We start from the raw sequence: 19,967 nt of genomic DNA, 5'->3' as shown, positions 1-19,967 counted from the left end.
TTTTCTTGCACAAAGCCTTCTTTATATGAGCACAAGCTGGTATACAAACTCAGATCAGTGAGGTGCCATCGTTGATGATTCTGTTTTAAATACATTTCAGGAGCTATTTTGTGCTCTGTTTAGTCCATTTCTTCTTTTCATTTGAAAAAACTCTTCCAGAGGGACCCTGCTGTGATACTTCTCCAATGCTAAGGCACTAGTATACTCTCAGCCTTGCTGCCTCAGCCACCCAAAATGCATTGGATTGTCTGGTAGAAGGGCTGGAGTCTGTGATTTCATGGACTTTCTAGTCTCAGTCTTCACCAGTGATCACTGAATGAAAGATAAGGCTGAGCACCATATTTGCTTTTCAGAGGCACAGATGGAGAATAAAATGTATTGTGTTCATGTTTTCATGTGTGAAGTTGAGAATGGGAGCAAGTAAAGTTTATCTCAGTGGAAAGGCAGGGGAGGAAAGAAAGAAGTATTGTAATCAGAAGAGGAGATGCCAAGACATGGCTTTTCCCCTTATAAATCTGAATAAATAATATGTTGGGCTGCATATTATTGAAATGACTTAGTGAGAACTTTATATCAAAATTTTATTAAAATGACTATCTATATGACCAGGTTTTAGATTTGATTCTATTGACTGGAGGGGAGATGTTGGGTGGAGATGATGAAAAGCAATGTGGGTGAAAATGATGATTAACCAATATTCTTTTAGTGTGAGAAATGTGTAAGATCAGTAGAAAAAGGATGTCTGGTCGTCTCTTCTCTCATTTTTTTTTGCAAACTAAAGTATTTGACATCTGCTTTGGTTTAGTTTCCACAAATAAAAGCTGAGTATGACAGTTAATATGTAACACTATTGATAAATATACACACACCTTTAAATAAGAGGATCAAGGAAATGGTTAAATCGATGATATCCAGACTGTGGTCTGCAGCTAATATGCAGAGCCATAGTTAGCATTAGCAATTCTGAGCTCAAAATAGTTTGAAAGCTTCTGTGTTAAAAAATAGATAATTGAATGAATTAAGTTAATCCATTCAATTACTAGCTGAAATGATCAGGGACTTGCTGACAACTGCCATAAGAACTTATGAGGCTTTCTGCAGTCCTAAAAATCTGGAAGAGAGTAAGCACTTGGTTCACATTTTTCAACAAATAGAGGTGTCAGCTTATGCTGATGTAGAATAATTAAATTTATTTATGAATCAGTGTTTGGACACCAAACAGATAGTAAAGTGATCACCAGCTTTTTGTTTGATAGGGTAGCTTTAAAAAAGGGTCATAACTTAAAAAACAAAAAAAAAAGCTTCAAATGCAGACCATATGACTATGGCCATATAGTAGGAAAAAAATTTCCAGCTAAAGGTTACTTTGGAAAATGCCTATGGCTTCTATGGTTTTAAGAGCATGTATGCAGACATACACACCTGGAGTAGTCTAGCTGTGCTTACCTTGCCACTTAACAGGGGGCAGGAGTAGGTTTCCTGTGGGGAACCTTTTGGCGTTGCATTTTTCTGCTTCTTGCAGAACTGTTCTTCTTCCTTAAGGAAAATTAGTAGGGAGAACAACACTGGAAGCTTGCTTTGAAGGTTTTGAAGGCTTTCTGACTTGACTGGTAACGAGAGCCATATGCATAAAAAGAGAATAATTATTCTCTTCAGAACCGAAGCTGGTCTGCTGTTCATTTTACATCAACACCAGCTTCTATACTGCTTGTACTCAAAATGAATGACCGAATTCCCATTGTCTTCAGTACTGTTGCATGGAAGTCTTAGGTCTGGTCTTTGGCTTGCACTCTATGTGTGTTTATATACATGTGACGTATTATATACCTGCAGTGTAGGTGTCTAAAAAGCATATACAGGAACATCATACTAGGAAAACTGTGAGTAAATCAGAGCAAAATCACTGTTCCCTTTCAGAAAAGACATTTTATCATTTGTTGGAAAAGGGCAAGAGCGGAAACAGCTTAGTTTTCAAGACTTGATTTTGTCTGTGTTAAGAGAAAAAGCTTTTGCTTTTTTTTTTTCTTCTTTTGCCTCCCCACCATAATTCTGATCATTACCAGGATTCCTTGTACATATATACTTGATGCTTCAAGGAGTTGCAGGCTCCATTACTGAAGGCAGCAGTGACCTATAAGGAAAGACTGAAGTAATAGGGGTTGCTTCATGCCATAGGTTACCGAGGAAAGTCACAATATGTCTTTAAGAACTGCTGCATAGAAAAAAAGGACTATACTTTTACTGATTTCCATGATCCTAGGACCAGCAGTGATGGCTTTATATTTCTGCAAGAGCAACAGAGGCAGGACATTAGCAAAAAAGAATGAAGCAAGGCAAATGGAGACTTGAAACAGACCTCCAAGACAGGGTGCATAATCTTAATGGCTGGAGACTTTTAAAAACAACTTAAGACATCCTCTTTCCCCAAGGCAGGTAGATCATGTGTACTTCCTGTAATGGGTGTGTGCTGCTATCATAATACAGAATAAGGACAGAGCACTCCAACAGCTTTGCTACTTTGTTTGGCTTTTGTTTTTAAGATTAATAAACAACATGTCAGACAGCAGTAGATAAATAAGTAACCTGCATTACTTGTACAAAAAGTTATATAAATACAAGTTTGCTGTTTTGTTTTCTTTTTAGAGAAAGAAAGAGTCCTTTCATAAAATATCCAGCAATCCTTTTCTTAACTGAGATACTGCCAAGTTACAATTCAGAGGACAGACATATGAAATTAAATCCACACTGTGCCACAACACAGTGGCCCCTCCAGATCTGATCCTTCGTGTTTATCCTATGCACAGTTACACAACAACTATTAATCATGTGTTCATCTGAATACGTTTTGCAATTAAACAAATGAAAACATTTCCTCTTACTGATTTTTGTTAACTACTGTACTAGAAATATCCACCACATTGTCGTCTTCGTCGTCGTCATCAACATCATCATCATCATCATCATCATCATTATTATTATTATTATTATTATTATTATTGCTGTTAAGGAATTGTCCTTCATTCCATGCATAATTATCATTTCACAAGTTAAAAACATCATCCCTCCCTCATGTCATAGTCTATAAAGCACTCTGTGCACAGTGAAGCAGATCCCCAATTAAATGCAAATGCTATTAAAATTAAGAGAAATACACAATTACTGGTAATTTTAGAGGAACAAAATTATGGGGAGATTTAAAAAAACCCCAAAATAGTTTTATCTGAACAAAATAATGTACAATTATTAATATTGCACTTTTTGTACAAGAAATCCTAATAAATATACAGAAAAGATATACATTTACATACATAGAAAGACATTCTTTTTTTTTTTAAATAAAAAGTTACACTGATGCTTAGCAACACTATTTCTTGAAGACCCATTTGTAGCAAGAGTGTTTGCTGCCAGATGTATTTTGAAGTAACCCAACTTGAGACAGTTTAATGTCATGAATCTGGCACTGACCTCAAAAGTGGACTCCCAGTTTTGCTGAAAAATCCACGTGTCATGGAAGCTGTAACACAGCAGTCCTTGAATAGCATTGCATTAACATACCACAGGGCATGAGCCCCACTTGGAGTGACAGGAGAGGCACAGCCGAGCCTTTAATTTAGAGATGGTCTTGAACCAAAGCCTCTGATCCAAATAGCTCTCCTTTAAAGTTTCATAATGCTCAAACCCCCTACTTTGCAGATTTCCTCTAACTTTAGGACCCCGTTCTGAGCAGAGCAGAAAGTGCCCAGGAACTAAAAGGAAGAAGCACTTCACTGACTGAATAACCATTGCAGCTGGCCAGGAGAAAAGATTCACAGCAGGCAAAGTCACACTCTGGGTGTGACGTTTGAGCCTTGCATTTTAGATCGCATCTTCAGCGTGTTATGCATGGGCTTAAAAATCTGCTGCTTTATAGCACCTCTTTTGTTGTGGGAGGCAGCTGGAGAGGAGCAATCTTGTTGGAAATATTGGCATTAGCCCTCTAGGGCTGATGCTGAATCCATTCTGTTTCCACTGAGTAGGAATAACCACAAGAAATCAAAATACATCTCCTTTCTACTACTTGTCCAAAAGGCTTGGCTGCAGGAGAGAGAAATTTCATGTGAACAGGATAGGAAAACCCACTTCCTCAAGCTCCTTTCCAAAACCGCAGGTCTGAAAGCACCTGAACTCTGGGAACTGGTACTTCTCTCTTTTCCAGTAAGTGTTAGTAGGATGGAGTATGCGAAGTAGCTGCTGTTACCACTAACAATTACTCTCTTTCCTGCCTGTCCTCTCTACAAGACATTTGCAGGTTTGTACTACAGTCCATCAACAGCAGATCATAATTTCTGTCCTCCTCGATAATAATTAACACCACCACCCCGCCTCTGTGCTGAAGGCAACACTCCTATCCCCAATCCTCCCTCACAAGAACAACCTGGGAACATTTTCAGATGTGTTTTAGTCTCACTTATGTTACACACCACTGTTCAACTTTCCTAGACACCAGATCCTCAAAGATTACGAGGATCTCCCACTGAAATCATTTGAAGACCTGGCGTGAGAAGGAGACAGGGGTTTAGAAATTAAAAATATTAATCCAATCTTGGATGTAACAGATAGGTTTATAAAGCGAAATCAAATACTTTTATTCTCAGTCTAAGATATATGAAATATCTGTATACTGCATAGCTGAATGTTTAGTTTAGCCTTTTTGGTTTTCCTCCAGTACCCTATGATCTGTTAAGCTGTTTGATCATTTTTTCATATTGTGGTGGTCCAATGTGATGCTAATTTTTACTCTGATCTACTTCCCCATTGTCTGTTGGTGTATCCCCGGACATGTACATGGATTCTGGGGCAGCCTCACTCCTCTCAGGCCCATTGATGGTGTTGTGGGGCTCACTGACTCTCTATGGTCTACCCTTATGACCATGTTTTGCTGTGTTCTGTCTCCCAGATTCATAGAAGGGAAAACTTGTCAAGTCCCTTTACGAGAATGATTTGGTAAAAGGTTTTCTTTTTTTTTTTTTTTAAAGGGAAATAAATAAATAAAATGAAAAAAAAGAATTCCATTCCATTTATATTTTCTGTAAAAGTCCTTGCCTCAGTGAAGCAAAGGCTGCAATCCCCTTGTTCCTCCATTTTCATCACTTCTGTCTTCAAGCTTTTCCACAAGTCCCACAGCAGCGTGACTTGAACTGGGTTAGCTGGCAGAGTTTGAGCTGCTTCACTTTCTCACAGTATCTTGTGGTGTCTCTGCACTCCACTGCCGAAGGGGAAACAAAAAGGAGAATTGGTGAGGAAGCAATGAAAGAAGGATTTCTTACCTGAGAACATTCTTGGGATGGCCAAGAGGGGGACAAAAACATTTTTGTGTTGGGTGGCCTCATGATGAGCATGCACTTGACTTGCTGTGAAGGCTGAGCAGGGACTTCAAGCAGCCAAAGGCTGAAAGGAGAACGTGTTGGGCAGCCTTTGCTTTCAGAGCCTGGGGAGAGGGCTTCTAAGACTGCTCCAACGCTCTGTCAGTTTGTCATCTACCAGCATTTTAGGGAAGGTCTAGGAGTTTCATAACAGCTGTTAAACCAAAGATGAAGTAGTAAATAAAACTGAAAACTTTTTTTAACAGAGTAGCTCAAAGGCACTTTGGCCAGACTTTTGCATTTGAGGGTACAGTGTGTGGGAATGCCACCTCAGCTGACCAGGTGTTGTGTTGTGCTTTTCACGTGTGTTGCAGAACACAACATGGGAGGAAAACATTAAGACCATTTTTGAACAATCCCAGGACTTGGGTCCTGTTATCATTTGGACAGTTTTTAAGGCCCGCAGCCTCATGCTTTTCAGCTCTGGATTGGAACACTGTCCAGTATCCTTGCAAGAATCTTGGGTGTGTTGTTGCCTGAGGGACTCCCACTTCCCAGGCCAAGGCTGGAAAGGGGATCGTCACAGAGCAGTTGCACAGCCCTCTCCGGTGCCAATAAACTCCACTGTTATTTAGAGGTGGGACATTTCTATATAGCAGGAAGAGGCTGGAGGGACAGCAAAGGTCTTGCTCAGTACCTGTAAGCTCCCTCAGCCCTTCCACTTCCATTAGGGCACCACGAATTCAGCTGATGGGTTTAGACCTGTCTGCTTTGCTTCTACCAAGAGGGAGTCTCAGAGCCGGCGTGGCCCTAGGCAAGCGCAGGCAGGTTCTGCTGCTTCTGCAACAATTGCACAGCAACTGGCTTGCATGCTAGAGGATGGGATCTGACCATCAAAATCAGCACATGAAGGGGTGGACAGGGAAATGAAAAGATAGTGATTTAAACTTGTCCTGCCTGGTGTTTCCCAAGAGGATATTGCCATAGTGGAGCATTGTTTCCAAAGAGTCGCACCATCTGTTCTTGTTGTTTTGTTTTTTTTTTAAATATTTGTAACTTTTCTAGTCCTTTGGTAGGCCCAATTAGTTGCTTGTCACCTGAAAGCAAGCAGCCTCCACTTCAGGAATTCCCACCATCAACCTACCCACTCGATTTAGACTTACTGTATTTTAACTACAGCCAGCAGCCTGTGATTTGTGTTTTTCTTTCTGTCTGTACCATTAATGGAAAGTTAAGACTGCATTAGCCCTTTCACACACTGTTAGCAAGGGGATGCAATCCCAGCGCTAACACCATTGCCAAAAAACCGCAATGGGCACCATTCTCCCTGGGGCGCTGAGTTTTGGACACCGCATGTTGCACATGTTCAGGCTGGAAGTTCCCCAGGATGCCCAGCTGCAAGGTCCAGTGCTGCATTTCTGAGAGACAGCTCTGCCTTATCTCTTCCCCCTGTGCTGCACTGCCTCTCCTCCTCACAGCAATGTACCGTTTTCACAGGGCGTGATGTTGCAGCGTTGCCAGTTTGCCGGCCGCGGTCTCCAGGAGCAGTGATGCTCCAGCACGGGTTTGTTGGTGCGGACATGCATGCAGTCCACACGCCGGGACTGGAAGCCGTAGTTTCCACACGTAGCTGTGCAGACAGTCCACAGACTGACCCTCCAGTGCACACCGCAGACGTCGGTCCAGCAGTTCTGGGTGCTCAAAGGCCTGCAGGCAGGAGAGAGGGAGGGGTGACCTATCACCACACTGCCCGGGGAGCAAGCGCACGCCACTCCACGTGCCATGCAAGCTCTGGGGACAGCAAGCCTTGCATATCCCAAATGCAATTCACTCAGAGCACCATATGGGTCAGGTCTTCAGCAGGTACAAGTGGGGATAACTCCAGCGCACTGAAAGGCAGTTTGTAACTGCACTGAAGGACCAGAGCCTCAGCGGGCGCACACTGGTATAGCTACTACTGGAGCTAAATGGACATTTGAACTATTAAAGGATTTGGCTGAAAAGTCCTCTCCATGAAGTGCCAAACCAGATGTCCACTAAAAAGATGCAATAAGTCAAGTGGTCACCACTACGACCCAGCAGGGCTTTGTAACTTTTTTATGGCTTTACAGCCAGTGGGAACAAAAACAATTCTCTGAAACTCTCCTTTTCTCTTCAACACAGTCTCACAGAAGGTGCATAGGCACACTTGGTTCCCACCTATTTGTCACACAGATAATAAAAATACATGAGTGGGAACCAAAGAGCCAATTATATTAATTTTCAGTCATGATCAGGCATTATTTACATACCTAGAGTCTCATGTAAAGTAAACATTTTTTTACAATGTTTACAGTGGAGTTTCTCTGCAGGAAAACAAAGCTGTGGAATCCCTTTTGTTCCCTAGTTAGAGCTTGTGTTTAAACAAGAGAGGAGGAAACTGGCAGCTTAAGAAGACATAGGACAGCCTTTCAGTCAGGATTTGCCATGCCTAGAAGACTTCCCGGTTGTTAGCCAACCACTGTTTTTTTCTGGGGTTCATAGGGCTTAAGCCTGGTGAGATTTGTACCATGTAACTGTATGGGTTGCAGCATGACCTCTTCTGTTACATAGGGGAAACACAAAAGTTGTCAGTTAAGTCACTAGTCCGTTCAACATCTCTGCAAAGGGTAGTGGTCTCAGACATTAGGGATTCCCATCATACCTTGGTAAGGCACTGCATTGATCTGATGACACAGAAGTCCCATCTTTGGTCTGGCAAAATACCTGTCTGTGCTGTACAGCCAGCCGTGGTCCAATGCAAGGCCTGTTACACTATGAACACAGAAAAATCACTTCAGGGAGGTAAAATGCAGGACATATTCCCCTTTTATAAGACCGCTGGTGAAATAAAGCGCATACCACTGTGCAGTGACTGTTGAGCTCTTAGGAACTTCCTGCAGCTCTGCAGGCTTTGAAGGCTGAGTGCCCAGTCATCTTCTGCCCTACCTCACTCTCCTCCAGCAGCATTTCTATATTTGCTCTGTAGATTCATTACCTCTCCTCTTCAACAGTTCAATCTTAAATACTTCTGTTAGGGCAAATAAAACACTCTCATGTCATAAGCCAAGAGCCTATGATCCATACAGGCAATCTCAATACATTCCTTTTATTGTGCATTTTGCAGCATCACAGTTTACGGGCAAATAGTTATTAACCAAGAAAACATTGAACCAAGAACTTATTCCACTCCATTTAACAATTTAAAAGCATTGCAGAACAATAAACAAAAGCATCATCTGTGACAAACACAGCAGATCTGCAAGCTTGCTACAATACTGAGGTTATCCTAACCTATTCAAGCTTATCAATCACATATTTAATCCTCTCCTTTGATTAAATTGTAAGTAACTACAGGTATGAAGCATGTATTTGTGTTCTTTTAAAATTATACAACTTTTAGAAAAGAGTTTATTTTTTTCTAAGTATCTGGAAATTATATTCAACAACAGACTGAGGGTTCAGGAAACGGACTTTAGTGTGAGGGAGGAATTTTTGCCAGGGGAGGGCTGCTGACTGATTCCTCTGCCTGCTCCACATGCTCACCAGTGCCCTATTTCACACTACCATGCTCTCCTCACGTAATACTCCCTTCCCACTGCTATTTCTTCCCTCCCTGACAACTGGGAGGGAAAAGCAGTGACTGCCAGATTTCCAGTTGCTTCCAGTCAACCCCCTCATTGAGCAAGGTGGGTGGAAATGTCGTTCACTGGAGTATGTGGAGCACTTCTGCGATATCTGCAGGGCTAAGAGTCATCACCAGTAAGCCGGAGTCACTAGTTTTAAAACATTATGGGATTACATAGTGGAGATCAAAATGCCACTAACATTAAATGAAGGAAAAGAATTTATTCTAGAGGTGGGGGTGGAGTAGGTAGTCTGTTTATTTTCTCTGCAAGTTGGGAAAGTTGGTCACTACACCTGGGCAACAGGGACCTGATACCCCATGATACTACTGAGAAGGTCATTGATCCACTGAGCCACTGATATGTTCCTAACTGTAATTAGGTAACAGTCTTCTGGCTTGGAGACTGAGCTGTATAAAATCATTGTGGGACTTCATATTTTTTTTTTAAGCTAGGTAGAAGAAATATTATATTATAATGCACAGAGGATAGATCTAACAAATTAATTCAGACCTCTTTGATTGTCTCAGCTGAGTATGATGTCATTGGGAACAATACAGCCCATAATGGTCTACAAAATAAGGATGAGGTAATTGGCTTTTTGCAAGGATAATCCAGTCCTTTCCTGGAATTCCATAGGGAGTGAAAATTTGTTTCTTTCTTATAAAAAGATAATTCCAAGCTTTATTCAGAAATGCAGTACAATAACTCAATCACCTTTCATGACAGAAATTTTGAAAATACACAGGGAAGAATTAAATAAAGCTGTTTTCAAGTAGTGAACAATAACAAGTTCTAGTAGCCGAAGACATGTTTTTACTACCAACATTGTAAAAACCCCTGATGCAGTGCAATGTATTCTGCATATTACCCCAAGCAAATACAGAATGCATGTGGTTATTAATAACAAACTATCATATTACTCTAACCTCTAATACAACGTGATAGCATTTGCCATTGTTTTCAAACCGCCGTACCACACACCAATTAGAAAAAGAGGCAAAATGTTTCATGCTGTATGTCAAGACTGATAGGTATTACTTTGGTTATTATTTTCTTAGCCTTGCTTCTATACCTTTACCTGACTCTTCTTTTCAGTTAGATGTATGGCTACTTTGGTTTTGTCAAAATGCTTTTTCCCTTTGAAAATGTTTATTTCACCAAAAGTGATGTTAAAGTAATATTTGTATCTGGCTTTAACCTCTAGCAAAATTGGCTTTGGTGATTTTAACCCTGTGTCTCATTCACCCTGGAATGCTATACCCCTACGTGAATCACCACTCTGGAGGTCCTTGGGCTAAAATCTGTGAGTTTCTACCCCTAAGTCTGAACTGTAGTGGACTCACCAGTCTTCACACATGGCTCAGTCAAGCTGGAGTGGAGAGAAGAAGGAGGAGAGCATATAATGACTGGTCCCAGGTTATAATTGACTACATACTGACAAGTGCTTTTCAGGAAATCTTACAGTTCATAGAGAGACAAAAACAAAACTCTTTTGTGGATTGCCACAATAAAGTGATTTAACTCTAAATACTTGGAACATTTGGTATTTATGGAGTGAAGCTTTTAAACATCTGATCATTGTATGAAGCTGCAAGGAGAGAATTTGAACATCTGCAAAACAGCATGAAGTAGTCTGAAAATGCTTTTAGCCTTCTATTTTGCTTTTTGTCTTGAAGCAAATCAAGAAAGCGCCCACTTTTTGGCATTCTCAGGCAACATCAGCAACTTTGTAAACTGGGTTATTGTACAACCCCCTCGCTGCAATCCTATCACAATCATCAGTTCTGACTCCTGCTAGCCAAAACTGAAAAACACTCATGGGGTGGTAAGGGGAATTAAGACTGGGAGAAGGCTATTTCCCAGGTGTGTCACCTGTCACTGTAAAGAGAAGCTGCAGACCTTTCCACTTGAGATGGTACAGGGGTCTGCAATAAAAGTCCTGTTCACAAGCAGCATTGCTAGGGTTTGCGGGAAGCTACAGAAATCCAAGTGTGCAGTGCATCAAATATGGAGTTGAAAGAGGTGAGCAAATTAGTTGCTTAAAAGCCTGCAGATCATTACGTAAAGATACCAGGGTGAAAAATTACTCCTCTCATTTTCCGTCATTTTTTTCCAGCCCACACTATAAGGCTATCCTTGGACCGCTGGCTTGTTCCTTACCTGGCTCCAGGAAGAAGTTGTCCACTCAACACAGGGCTGCCTGTTACAGTTCTGTGTGTCCACAGGGCGCTTAGACACCTGGGCACAAGCTTCATTCGACATCGGGACAGAGCTGCCTTTCGCTGTCAGGCGCTGACATGTCACTCGCCGCGTCTGGATGCCTCCACCGCAGCTCCGTGAGCAAGGAGACCACGATGTCACCATCCATCTGTGAGAGAAAGGCAAACGGATCAGGGAGCAGATACGTGCCACCATCTGCAGGATCACTGATGTCAACAGGACCAAAGAAAGGCAACAATGGCGTGGTTCATTTAGGGTGCGATCCCGGAAGGTTCCAAGTGCCTCGGCCTCCAATAGCAGTCACTGAAAACTGCTCAGAGGATGAAAGCTGAGAATAGAGCACATTTTTCATTGAATTATCTTTCTCAAGGCTCTTTGGGGCCCAGAATTCATTTTCTAGCCATTAAGGCCGTTTTTAAAGGCTTAGTAAAGGGATTCGGCATTTTGCTTTTACACCACTGTGCTACGGAGGCTTCGGTCGCAGGCTACAGTCACAACGCCAGCAATGATTAGCTCATTTACACCCCTTAGTAGGGAAAGCTATCTCTGTAAAGTTGCTGAAATAGCTCACAGGCCATGTTGAACTCACTCCTGGCACAATAACCAAAATCTTGCTGGGTCCTGCTGGTGCCTGCCTGCTCTGTTATGCCCCTGACAGCTGGGATAATCCAGAGAAGCCTGAAGGTTGCTCAGGGATGGGGCCGGTGTGCAGTCAGCACAAGGACAAAGCACACCTTTCTCCTTTCCTCTTGAGCTCAGGCCATGCATTCGCCGGCTGAGGCTCTGAACCTCTGTGTGTTGGGGGTTAAAAACATCCAGTCTAACTAGTAAAAAGCCTGTAACAAGAGAAAATAAAAGGCCAGGTCCAAACTCTTACCAAGATGGACATCACATTTTGTCTCTTTAAAGATCATTATATGAAACACTCGTACAGTCAGGTTTGGGAAGGAGGTAAGTAGGAACAGGAAGGATGGAACTGATTACTAGTTTCCTGAAGAGTTTTATGGTCAAGTCAGCAGTTTGCTTCATTAAGTTTCACGATACTCAGCAAGATTTGTGTGTTATTGGGAGGAAAATAGTGCCTATCACGTCCCTTACCAGCAGTGTTTATGATTACTTTACAAAATAGGCAATAGGTGTTCTCCAGTCCCATGCAGCAGCATCCATTACTATTCCTCAGTCTTGTGCGGTTGATTAAATCCCATGGTCACAGAAACACGTATATAAACAAATACACTCCTAACACGGAAAACAAAAACACTGCTACTTTTTTTTGTGCACTTTGGTGAGGCTGAATCTGAAGTTTCCGTACCCCTCATAAAGCTCTGCTCTGCATTTCAATCAACTTTTATTTCCAAGGTTACATCTCAGCAGTTTCTCAGGAGCTCAGGGAGGATTGTGGGTTGAGTTACAGTTCAGGGAAGGTATAAAAAGACATAAACCATTTCCACGGAATTTACAGCCATCACCAAGGAAAACTGCTGCTAATGAGCATGTTTCATATTTCATCAAATCTCTTTTGGTTTCCTTCTTATGACTCAGCTGGCAACTCAGAAAATGTTTGCCTGCAAAGGAGGGTAGGAATATATTTTAAAAGGTAATTAAACAGAACCTTGCTATATACCCAAGACACAGCAAGAGTGGTAAATCTGACTCCTTACTTCTCATCAGGTTGCATAGCACCTCTCCTTGCCTCAGCTTATATTCTTTTTCTAATACAAGTCCCAAATCACTGTTGAATGAGAGAAGTTGTACTAAATTTCTCTTGAGATCTTGACTACTTTTAAGTGCTTGTATACTGAAACACACCATGTCCACAGTTGAAATAAGGGAGAGGAGGGCATACAAACCCAGAAAAATATGGAAAAGCACGTTTACACATCTCAGCTAAGGAGCCACTGAACTGCAGAAGCACAGCATTTTTAACATGGAGGGATTAAAACACTGACTCTTTGGATAGGCACTCAGGATGTATTCTTCTTTGCACCAAAGTGTGTCAAAGCAGGAAAGTGTTTTGTGAGGGAAGGAAGCAGGAGAGGAAGACCTAAGTGTAGTCAGAAGTCTTTCAAGCTGTCCTGGCTCCATTGTGTTTAACAGCAACTGAAAACAGGGGATTACAGGGGAAGAGTTACAAACCCAAGGAAAATCAAATCCAAAAGGAGGCAGAACTCAGTCTGATCCCCCTTCATGCCCACTAGATCTGATGGGATGTGCCCATTTTACAAAATACATTTCCAGTCTGCTAAGGGAATTCTTTGCAGCTGCAGCTACAGTCCTGGCTGTATTGATATTCAGGCAACACAGGAACTCAGAATAAAATCCCCAAACAGCTGCTACACCTAGCTCCTTATCTGTTATATTGTTGGGATAAATTGGTATGAAGCCATGCGGAACACAAAAAAGATATGACCCTACAGTTCTTGGGTGACAAAACTCCCATATGTACAGAGCTCAGAACAGGCATGATATTTACATCCAACATAGGGTGAGGCTGGAATCACCCAAGACAACTTAAGCTGTTTACTTCACTAATAACGAGAAGGCAATAGCCTATTATTTTCTAACCTAATTACTGAAGGAGTAAATGCTCTTTCTACCATGTATTGTCAATGTTTTCCACAAATCTCGCTACAAATTCCCAACTGTCTAGGTTAAGCACTCATAAATTCCCTTTTAGCCATGACTTTTCTCCCAGACAGGCACCAAAGAGGCTGCAATGGCGTGATGTCATTGGCAGTGCAAAAAACTCTTTGAGCACATCTTAAAAGCACGTATGACATTTTAACATGAGACCGACAAACCGTGAAGGGCAGTCTCTCCTGTTGCATGCGACAGGCTGCAGGGCTGGCTTGGGCTTCTCTTTGCAGTAGGATATGTTGACTTCGGCCCCATCCAGTAAACACCTCAGCTGGGGCAGCTGCACCCCTTTGTGGCCACAGGAAGCTGAACAAGCCATCAGCTTGTCCACTGACCATCGGTATTCTGTCAGAAAGTATGGGAGAGACATGTTAACACTCAAAAACTGCCAGCAGGAGACCCATAAAAAAAGAGAGTCAGAAGTGTTCTGCAGGATGAAATATTTGGACTCAGTGTCTCGTGTGAAGGGGAGCTACCTACACCTACAAGGCACCAGGCAATGAACAAAGAAGGAACAGGATTCCAGATGATGTAAGCCACTGACTGCCTTTCGGGTAACAAACCAAAGTTTTTGGTGCTTAGAAGCATCAGGCATGGAAAGCGAATGACATGGTAGAGCAGTTAAGTGAAGCTAGATGCTAGTGATGCAGGACATTGCATCTACATTTTTAAAGGGGTGTGATTTAGTGAAGATGTGGTTAACTGCAGTTACCAGCACTATCTATGATTCTGTGATCTTACAACAGTGTATTTCTCACCATGTAGATCATACAGATCATGCATCCTGAAGATGAATGGGGGAGTTGCATGGCAAAATTTAAGGAAAAGTTAAATTCTTCTCCACTCCGTCCCTGACAATTGGAGCAATGAAAGCTGCATATTCTGTTCCAACCCATCTGCACTGCTCTGTTCTATGGCTTTATCACCTTCAGTTTATTTCTAGGTTAAATGTAACAGATGCAGCATTTTTGCAAGTGAAGGGTTTTCAGGCAAGAAGGGATTGTGAAACACTGACTTTAGCAGATTAACAGAGGGGCTTCTAATTTTAGGGGTTCAAACTGTGACACCTCTTTCTTGAATTTCTGGTCACGAAAATTGTCCAGACTCAACAAGCATAAGTATAGCTGGAATCAGTAAGGTGTGTTTTATGCTCAGCAGGCCAGAAATGTTGGGTGTCATTTTGGTAAAGTAAAACCTAAGACACTGCAAGGTACCTGGTTGTCCTGTAAATCTATATCCACAGCAGTAAAATGTCAAAACATCTATTTCCTGCTGTGCATGGCAGTCCTGGCTTCATAGAGGAGAAACCCAGGATGAGACAGGCAGTGCAGGGAAGTCCATGGCAAAAGCTTCACAGAGCAGCAGGATCAAAACTGGAAATTTACCTTGTATAGCCAGGGATGTTTTTTGTGTGAGTGAGCCAGCCTCATTCTGAGCAAGGCAGCTGAATTCACCATCAGGAGCATCACTGATGTTGAGTATCTGAAGAATGCGGCCCACTGCCACAAGGCGATGTTGCAGACTGAGAGGCTCGCCAGAGTAAAACCAGGTGATGTTTGGGGTTGGATGACCATCCACAGCACAACCTAAAAAAACAGGGACATGAAAGAAACCTTCTCAGTACTGAACTTGCTGCAAAATTACATGCTTTGAAGTGGTCAAAATTAGGAGAAAAAGTAGATTCCATCCCATTTTCTCTTTATTTTCTCATAATGAAAAACAGGAATACTATGGTAATGAGTACCTTCTCATCAGCTGAAAAAAAAGTTATACAAAAGCCAGTTAATCAGCCATATGAAAATCTCAGATCCATTTGGAAATATTCATATCATGCCTTCCCATTATTTTGGATCATCCTCATTTTAATATTGAGGAAAGTGGAATAGGGAAGTTACACATCTAGCATAAGTTCAAGGAGCAGCTTGAACAAGCAATACAAACAGAATTTGGTCTCCAAACCTCCTATTGGAGGCCATCTTCCTCTCTTGTATTCTATATTAAAAATCAGAAGTTTTTGTTACACAAAAGTTGACACAAAATTCTTGTTACACAAAAAACTGTTGAAAAAACCCAAAGAGATAAAATTGAGCCTTTAGAGGTTTTTGTCACACCAATGGTCAATTCTCCAAGCAACAACCAATCCAACCAGCAACTGAAAAAACCCTGCTCTTCTGAAGCATTGTATGGGTATGCCTATGGATCATCAGCACAGCTGATGAAGTTTAGGTTCACAGTGAATTCTTTGCCTGTTGAGCTAAGGGAGAATATCTGTAGGATACTGTTTCCTGTGGTCCTCCTATGAGCTGCACACTTTGCCAGCTTCATGATGAACTGCAGAAGATTTGTGAGACTTGCATATCCTGGGAAAGACAGTTAAGTTACCTTATGTATTTCCTAAGGGAAAAAAAAGAACTAGGCAGTTGCCATGGTGCAACCCATCCACACCAATTGCAGGGGTGGGAAACCAGAAAAGCCATGCACAAGGGATGGTGTATATTACTTGGACTGCTTGTGGCTTAGGCTAGTCCTGCACTTCCATGCATCTCACTAATACATGAAAGGTCTGGCTAAGTTTCTGTGAATGCAATCTATACGGATTGGTAGGTTGTTATACTACAGCTTTACACTGTTTTGTTTATATGAGTATGCACGTGTAATGAATGACTTTATTGTATACAAAATCCCTTCTGAAATAAGTGTACTATATAAACAAACATAACATATATACCTGAACATTCACACTAGAACTGTTCAAAAGGAAGAGATAAAAAAGGAAGAGTATAAATTTAAAATACTAAAAGATGGAAGACTGTTCTAAGATTAAGGAATAATTCTATCAGCTGGTATTTCTTCATGCCATTTAATTATTATATATTATTCACTGAGACAAATAAGGATGTGAATATGATGCCTTTGTGGCTGCAGTGAACAGACACTGCAATGTGACATTTTCATTACTGTTCTTCTCATTCTTGTCTGTCCTCCTGATGTTAGCTGAATCTCAGCTAACATACTGAGCAAGAACTGTTCCTGCAAGAGAGGGAAGATGACTTATAGTTGCTGCAATCAACATTTTATTTAAATATATATTTTTTCCTTAAGAATTTATCTATGCTTTACTGAGGTGCCTATCACTGCAAGAATAAAAAAAATACATTTTCATTAATCTACTAAGGAAGACTGAGCAGTTTGATTTCCAACCATCATCAAGACCAAATCCTTGAGATTTGAGGAGCACATTACTTTGTTTAGGAACCCTTGTTGACCTTCTTTTGACTTAGGTCACATCCCTAAACTAACACTAGGGAATGGGCTACTGTAGTCTTTACTTGTCTGCCTTTTGCCACTAATCATACCTCCAATTACAGTATTCCTGTGGCAGAAGATGCTGCCTTGCCCATGAGAATTGAAGCTTTCTTGCTCATACAAAGCAGAACAACTCATACAAGATGGGAAAAGCCAGTGGTGACCCATGGCACGTCCCAGACATTTTTATGCTGAGAGGTAGATCCAGGCAATGGAGAGACGCCATCTGCCGCTCGGGAGGATAAATACTGGTGCAGTGGCTACACGGATTTTTGCCATGTCCCCTGTTGCTGGCAAGCCCTGCCTGCATCCACAGTGGGGAAGGGTGTGGGCTGGATAAGGCGGCCCGTTGGGGCTGGTTCACTCTGTGTGAAACAGGAGAGCAAGAGCTCCCCAGTGGAAGGTGAGTGACGCACACAGTAGGCTCTGCAGCTGCAATGACAATATTTCACTAGCAAAGAACTAGTTAATGCAGCTAATTATTAAAAAAGAAGGAAAAAAGGGAAGAAAAAGGCAGAATGAGAGAGTGCACACTGCTCACAGTGATCTCCCCTCTTCTCTTTTTCCACTTTTATAAGGCTAAAGGTTCTTAACTATTTGTTTTAATTTCTTCGGCAGGTCTAATGCAGCTTCACCCCTGGCAGTTCTCTCCCCAACACTCACTTCCTGACCATAAAGACACAGCTTTCTTTGCTGCTCAAGTAATTTTTCCTATTTCTGTAAGTTCTCTATTTATTCCTGCTATGCTTCATATTGTTATTCCTTTTGTCCTGAATACTGATGGATTTTTTCCTACTCTTGTGCTGAAAAACAACTCATTCAATTTCCAAGACACTCATGCTCAAATAAATGACATATAAAAGATTTCAGCCTCACAGGTTTAAGGCTAAGTTAAAACCAATGGAGAACAAAGGAACATATGGGAAATTGATAAACTTAATAGTAAGTGGCTGTATGAGTTTTGTGTACAGTATTCTAATTTTTTATATTTGCTTGTCTTTTAAGATAGTTGCAGGGATTTCCATATAGCCATGACAACTGACAAAAGCATGCTGTGAGCTCAGTTTTACTGTTTGCAAACAGTCTGCACAGAATAAATGAAGAAAGCAGAAAGGTCAGTTTGACATTAAGCAGAGAAGAACTGAAATTTACAAAATGGTCCTAGTTTGTGACTGTTTTTCTTTAAAAATGTTATTGTCAGGCAAAACAATATAGTCTTCCTAGTACTGACTATTTCACTTGCCTTATATATTATTTCTTCTTCCAAAATGCATATATAAAATACCAGCTAAAGGAACAGCCAGTAATCGATAATATGGGGGGAAAACCCCAAACACTATTCCCTAGATACGTTCTACCAATGAGTAATTATTACTTTTTTTAAACATTTAACAATAAAACTTTACTAACACCTATGAGACTCATATGTAATGGATACTCCTCATTTGTATTTGCAGAACAAGCATCAATCACACTTCACAAGTGACATTTCCTATACGTTTCCCATGTGTATGGATGCATAAGCTGTGGGATAATGTTTTATGCATATTAAGTGAAAACCAGAGTACAATAAAAACCCACGTTCCATTAATATTCCCTTCTCATCTTCCAGGAATAATTTTAATACCATTTAATGCAGATTACTAACACCTATTCTCTACTTCCTCCCATCCCTGTGGACATTGACTGCTTTATCCTTCCAAAGCTCAACACCTGTCCCTGTAATGCCTGAGAAGGAAAAACTGGCTTTGTTTCCAAAAACAAAGCTATTGCAGAGTTTAGTGCATCAGAACCCTTGGGAAGGTGAGGAAGGAACATTTTTTGGGGTCTGTTTCTGAGCAGTGAAAGCTCTGGCATGTGAAGGCCCATCTCCTTCATTCCTTCTTAAGTAGAGAAAGAAAATACTGCCTTCAGCCTCCCTTCCAAAGTCTACTGTGACTCTGAATTCATTCAAAGCCAGGATGAATCACAGATGTGCAAAAGCTAGAGATACAAACAAAAATCTAATACAAATTACATCTTTTAGTAGGGAAAATGTTAGTATTTCAAAGATAACAAGGGGTATTTGGAAAGGGAAGACCAATGTTTCACAACAATGGTAATAATTTTTTAAGACAAAAAAGTAAATGCAGGCCAAATTCAGCTCCCTATCATACCTCTGCAACATTTTCTGTATGACTGTAGCTGCAGAAAGACTCTGGGCTACTGTGCCAATGCTAAAAGAACAAAATATGAAGCATGCATCAGTCTTTCACTTGCAGACTTGAAAGACAGAAAAAAACTCCAGGTGCAAAGATTGTTGATTTTAGGATTCCTTTTTTTAGCAGCCTGACATCTTAAATCAGCAGAACCGTATGGAAAACAATGGTGAAAACATCAAAGTCAAACAAATGATGCAAGTTTGCATGTGCCTCCAGGGCACATGGAGGTACATGCTGTCTTACTGGCGGCCAAGCCATGTGCCAGCAGTTGAGCTGGAAATCAAACTCTTGCCTTCTTAGTCTCAGGCCAACACTTTTATCTTTGGAAATTACTTCCTATTTAAGAGATAGGTCTGGGTAGCATAGCCTGGATTTAAACGCACACTGTGGTATGCAGTTTGGATCCATTGCTATTAATGTTCAACTACATGCTTGTAAAGTTGTTTTACTCCCTGGTTACTCATCAGTGATCACTCCTCACAAAATAAGCAAATGTTTGTGCTGCATTAGTTGAAAATACTTTGAATCAACAAAAAAATGGCTGAATTTGAAAAAAGGAAGCATCCCAATTGGTTAGGGACTGCATGTTTCAGGACATCACAAGCTACAATAAA

General features: G+C 41.1%; 1 protein-coding gene across 6 annotated transcripts in view; it reads right to left on the bottom strand.

The window, feature by feature from the left end:
* Positions 1-2,534: 2,534 nt before the first annotated feature.
* ADAMTSL1 (ADAMTS like 1) overlaps positions 2,535-19,967 on the bottom strand; it is a 463,393-nt gene continuing 445,960 nt past the window's right edge. For 3 of the 6 annotated variants that reach the window (XM_054810181.1, XM_054810182.1, XM_054810184.1), the window contains 6 exons: positions 15,232-15,432; positions 14,011-14,191; positions 11,150-11,357; positions 8,026-8,135; positions 6,829-7,049; positions 2,535-5,245 (listed from right to left, as the gene is read on the bottom strand). In XM_054810181.1, the coding sequence (XP_054666156.1) occupies positions 5,139-5,245; positions 6,829-7,049; positions 8,026-8,135; positions 11,150-11,357; positions 14,011-14,191; positions 15,232-15,432 (1,028 nt within the window). In that variant the 3' untranslated portion in view covers positions 2,535-5,138. Of the gene's footprint in view, positions 5,246-6,828; positions 7,050-8,024; positions 10,359-11,149; positions 11,358-14,010; positions 14,192-15,231; positions 15,433-19,967 lie in introns of those variants that run through there. The other 3 variants (XR_008574684.1, XR_008574683.1, XM_054810185.1) reach the window with 3 other exon arrangements.

Source organism: Grus americana, chromosome Z, assembly GCF_028858705.1.
Source record: "Grus americana isolate bGruAme1 chromosome Z, bGruAme1.mat, whole genome shotgun sequence".
In the NCBI taxonomy this organism is placed as follows: Eukaryota; Metazoa; Chordata; class Aves; order Gruiformes; family Gruidae; genus Grus; species Grus americana.
This window is presented reverse-complemented; position numbering and strand designations above follow the sequence as displayed.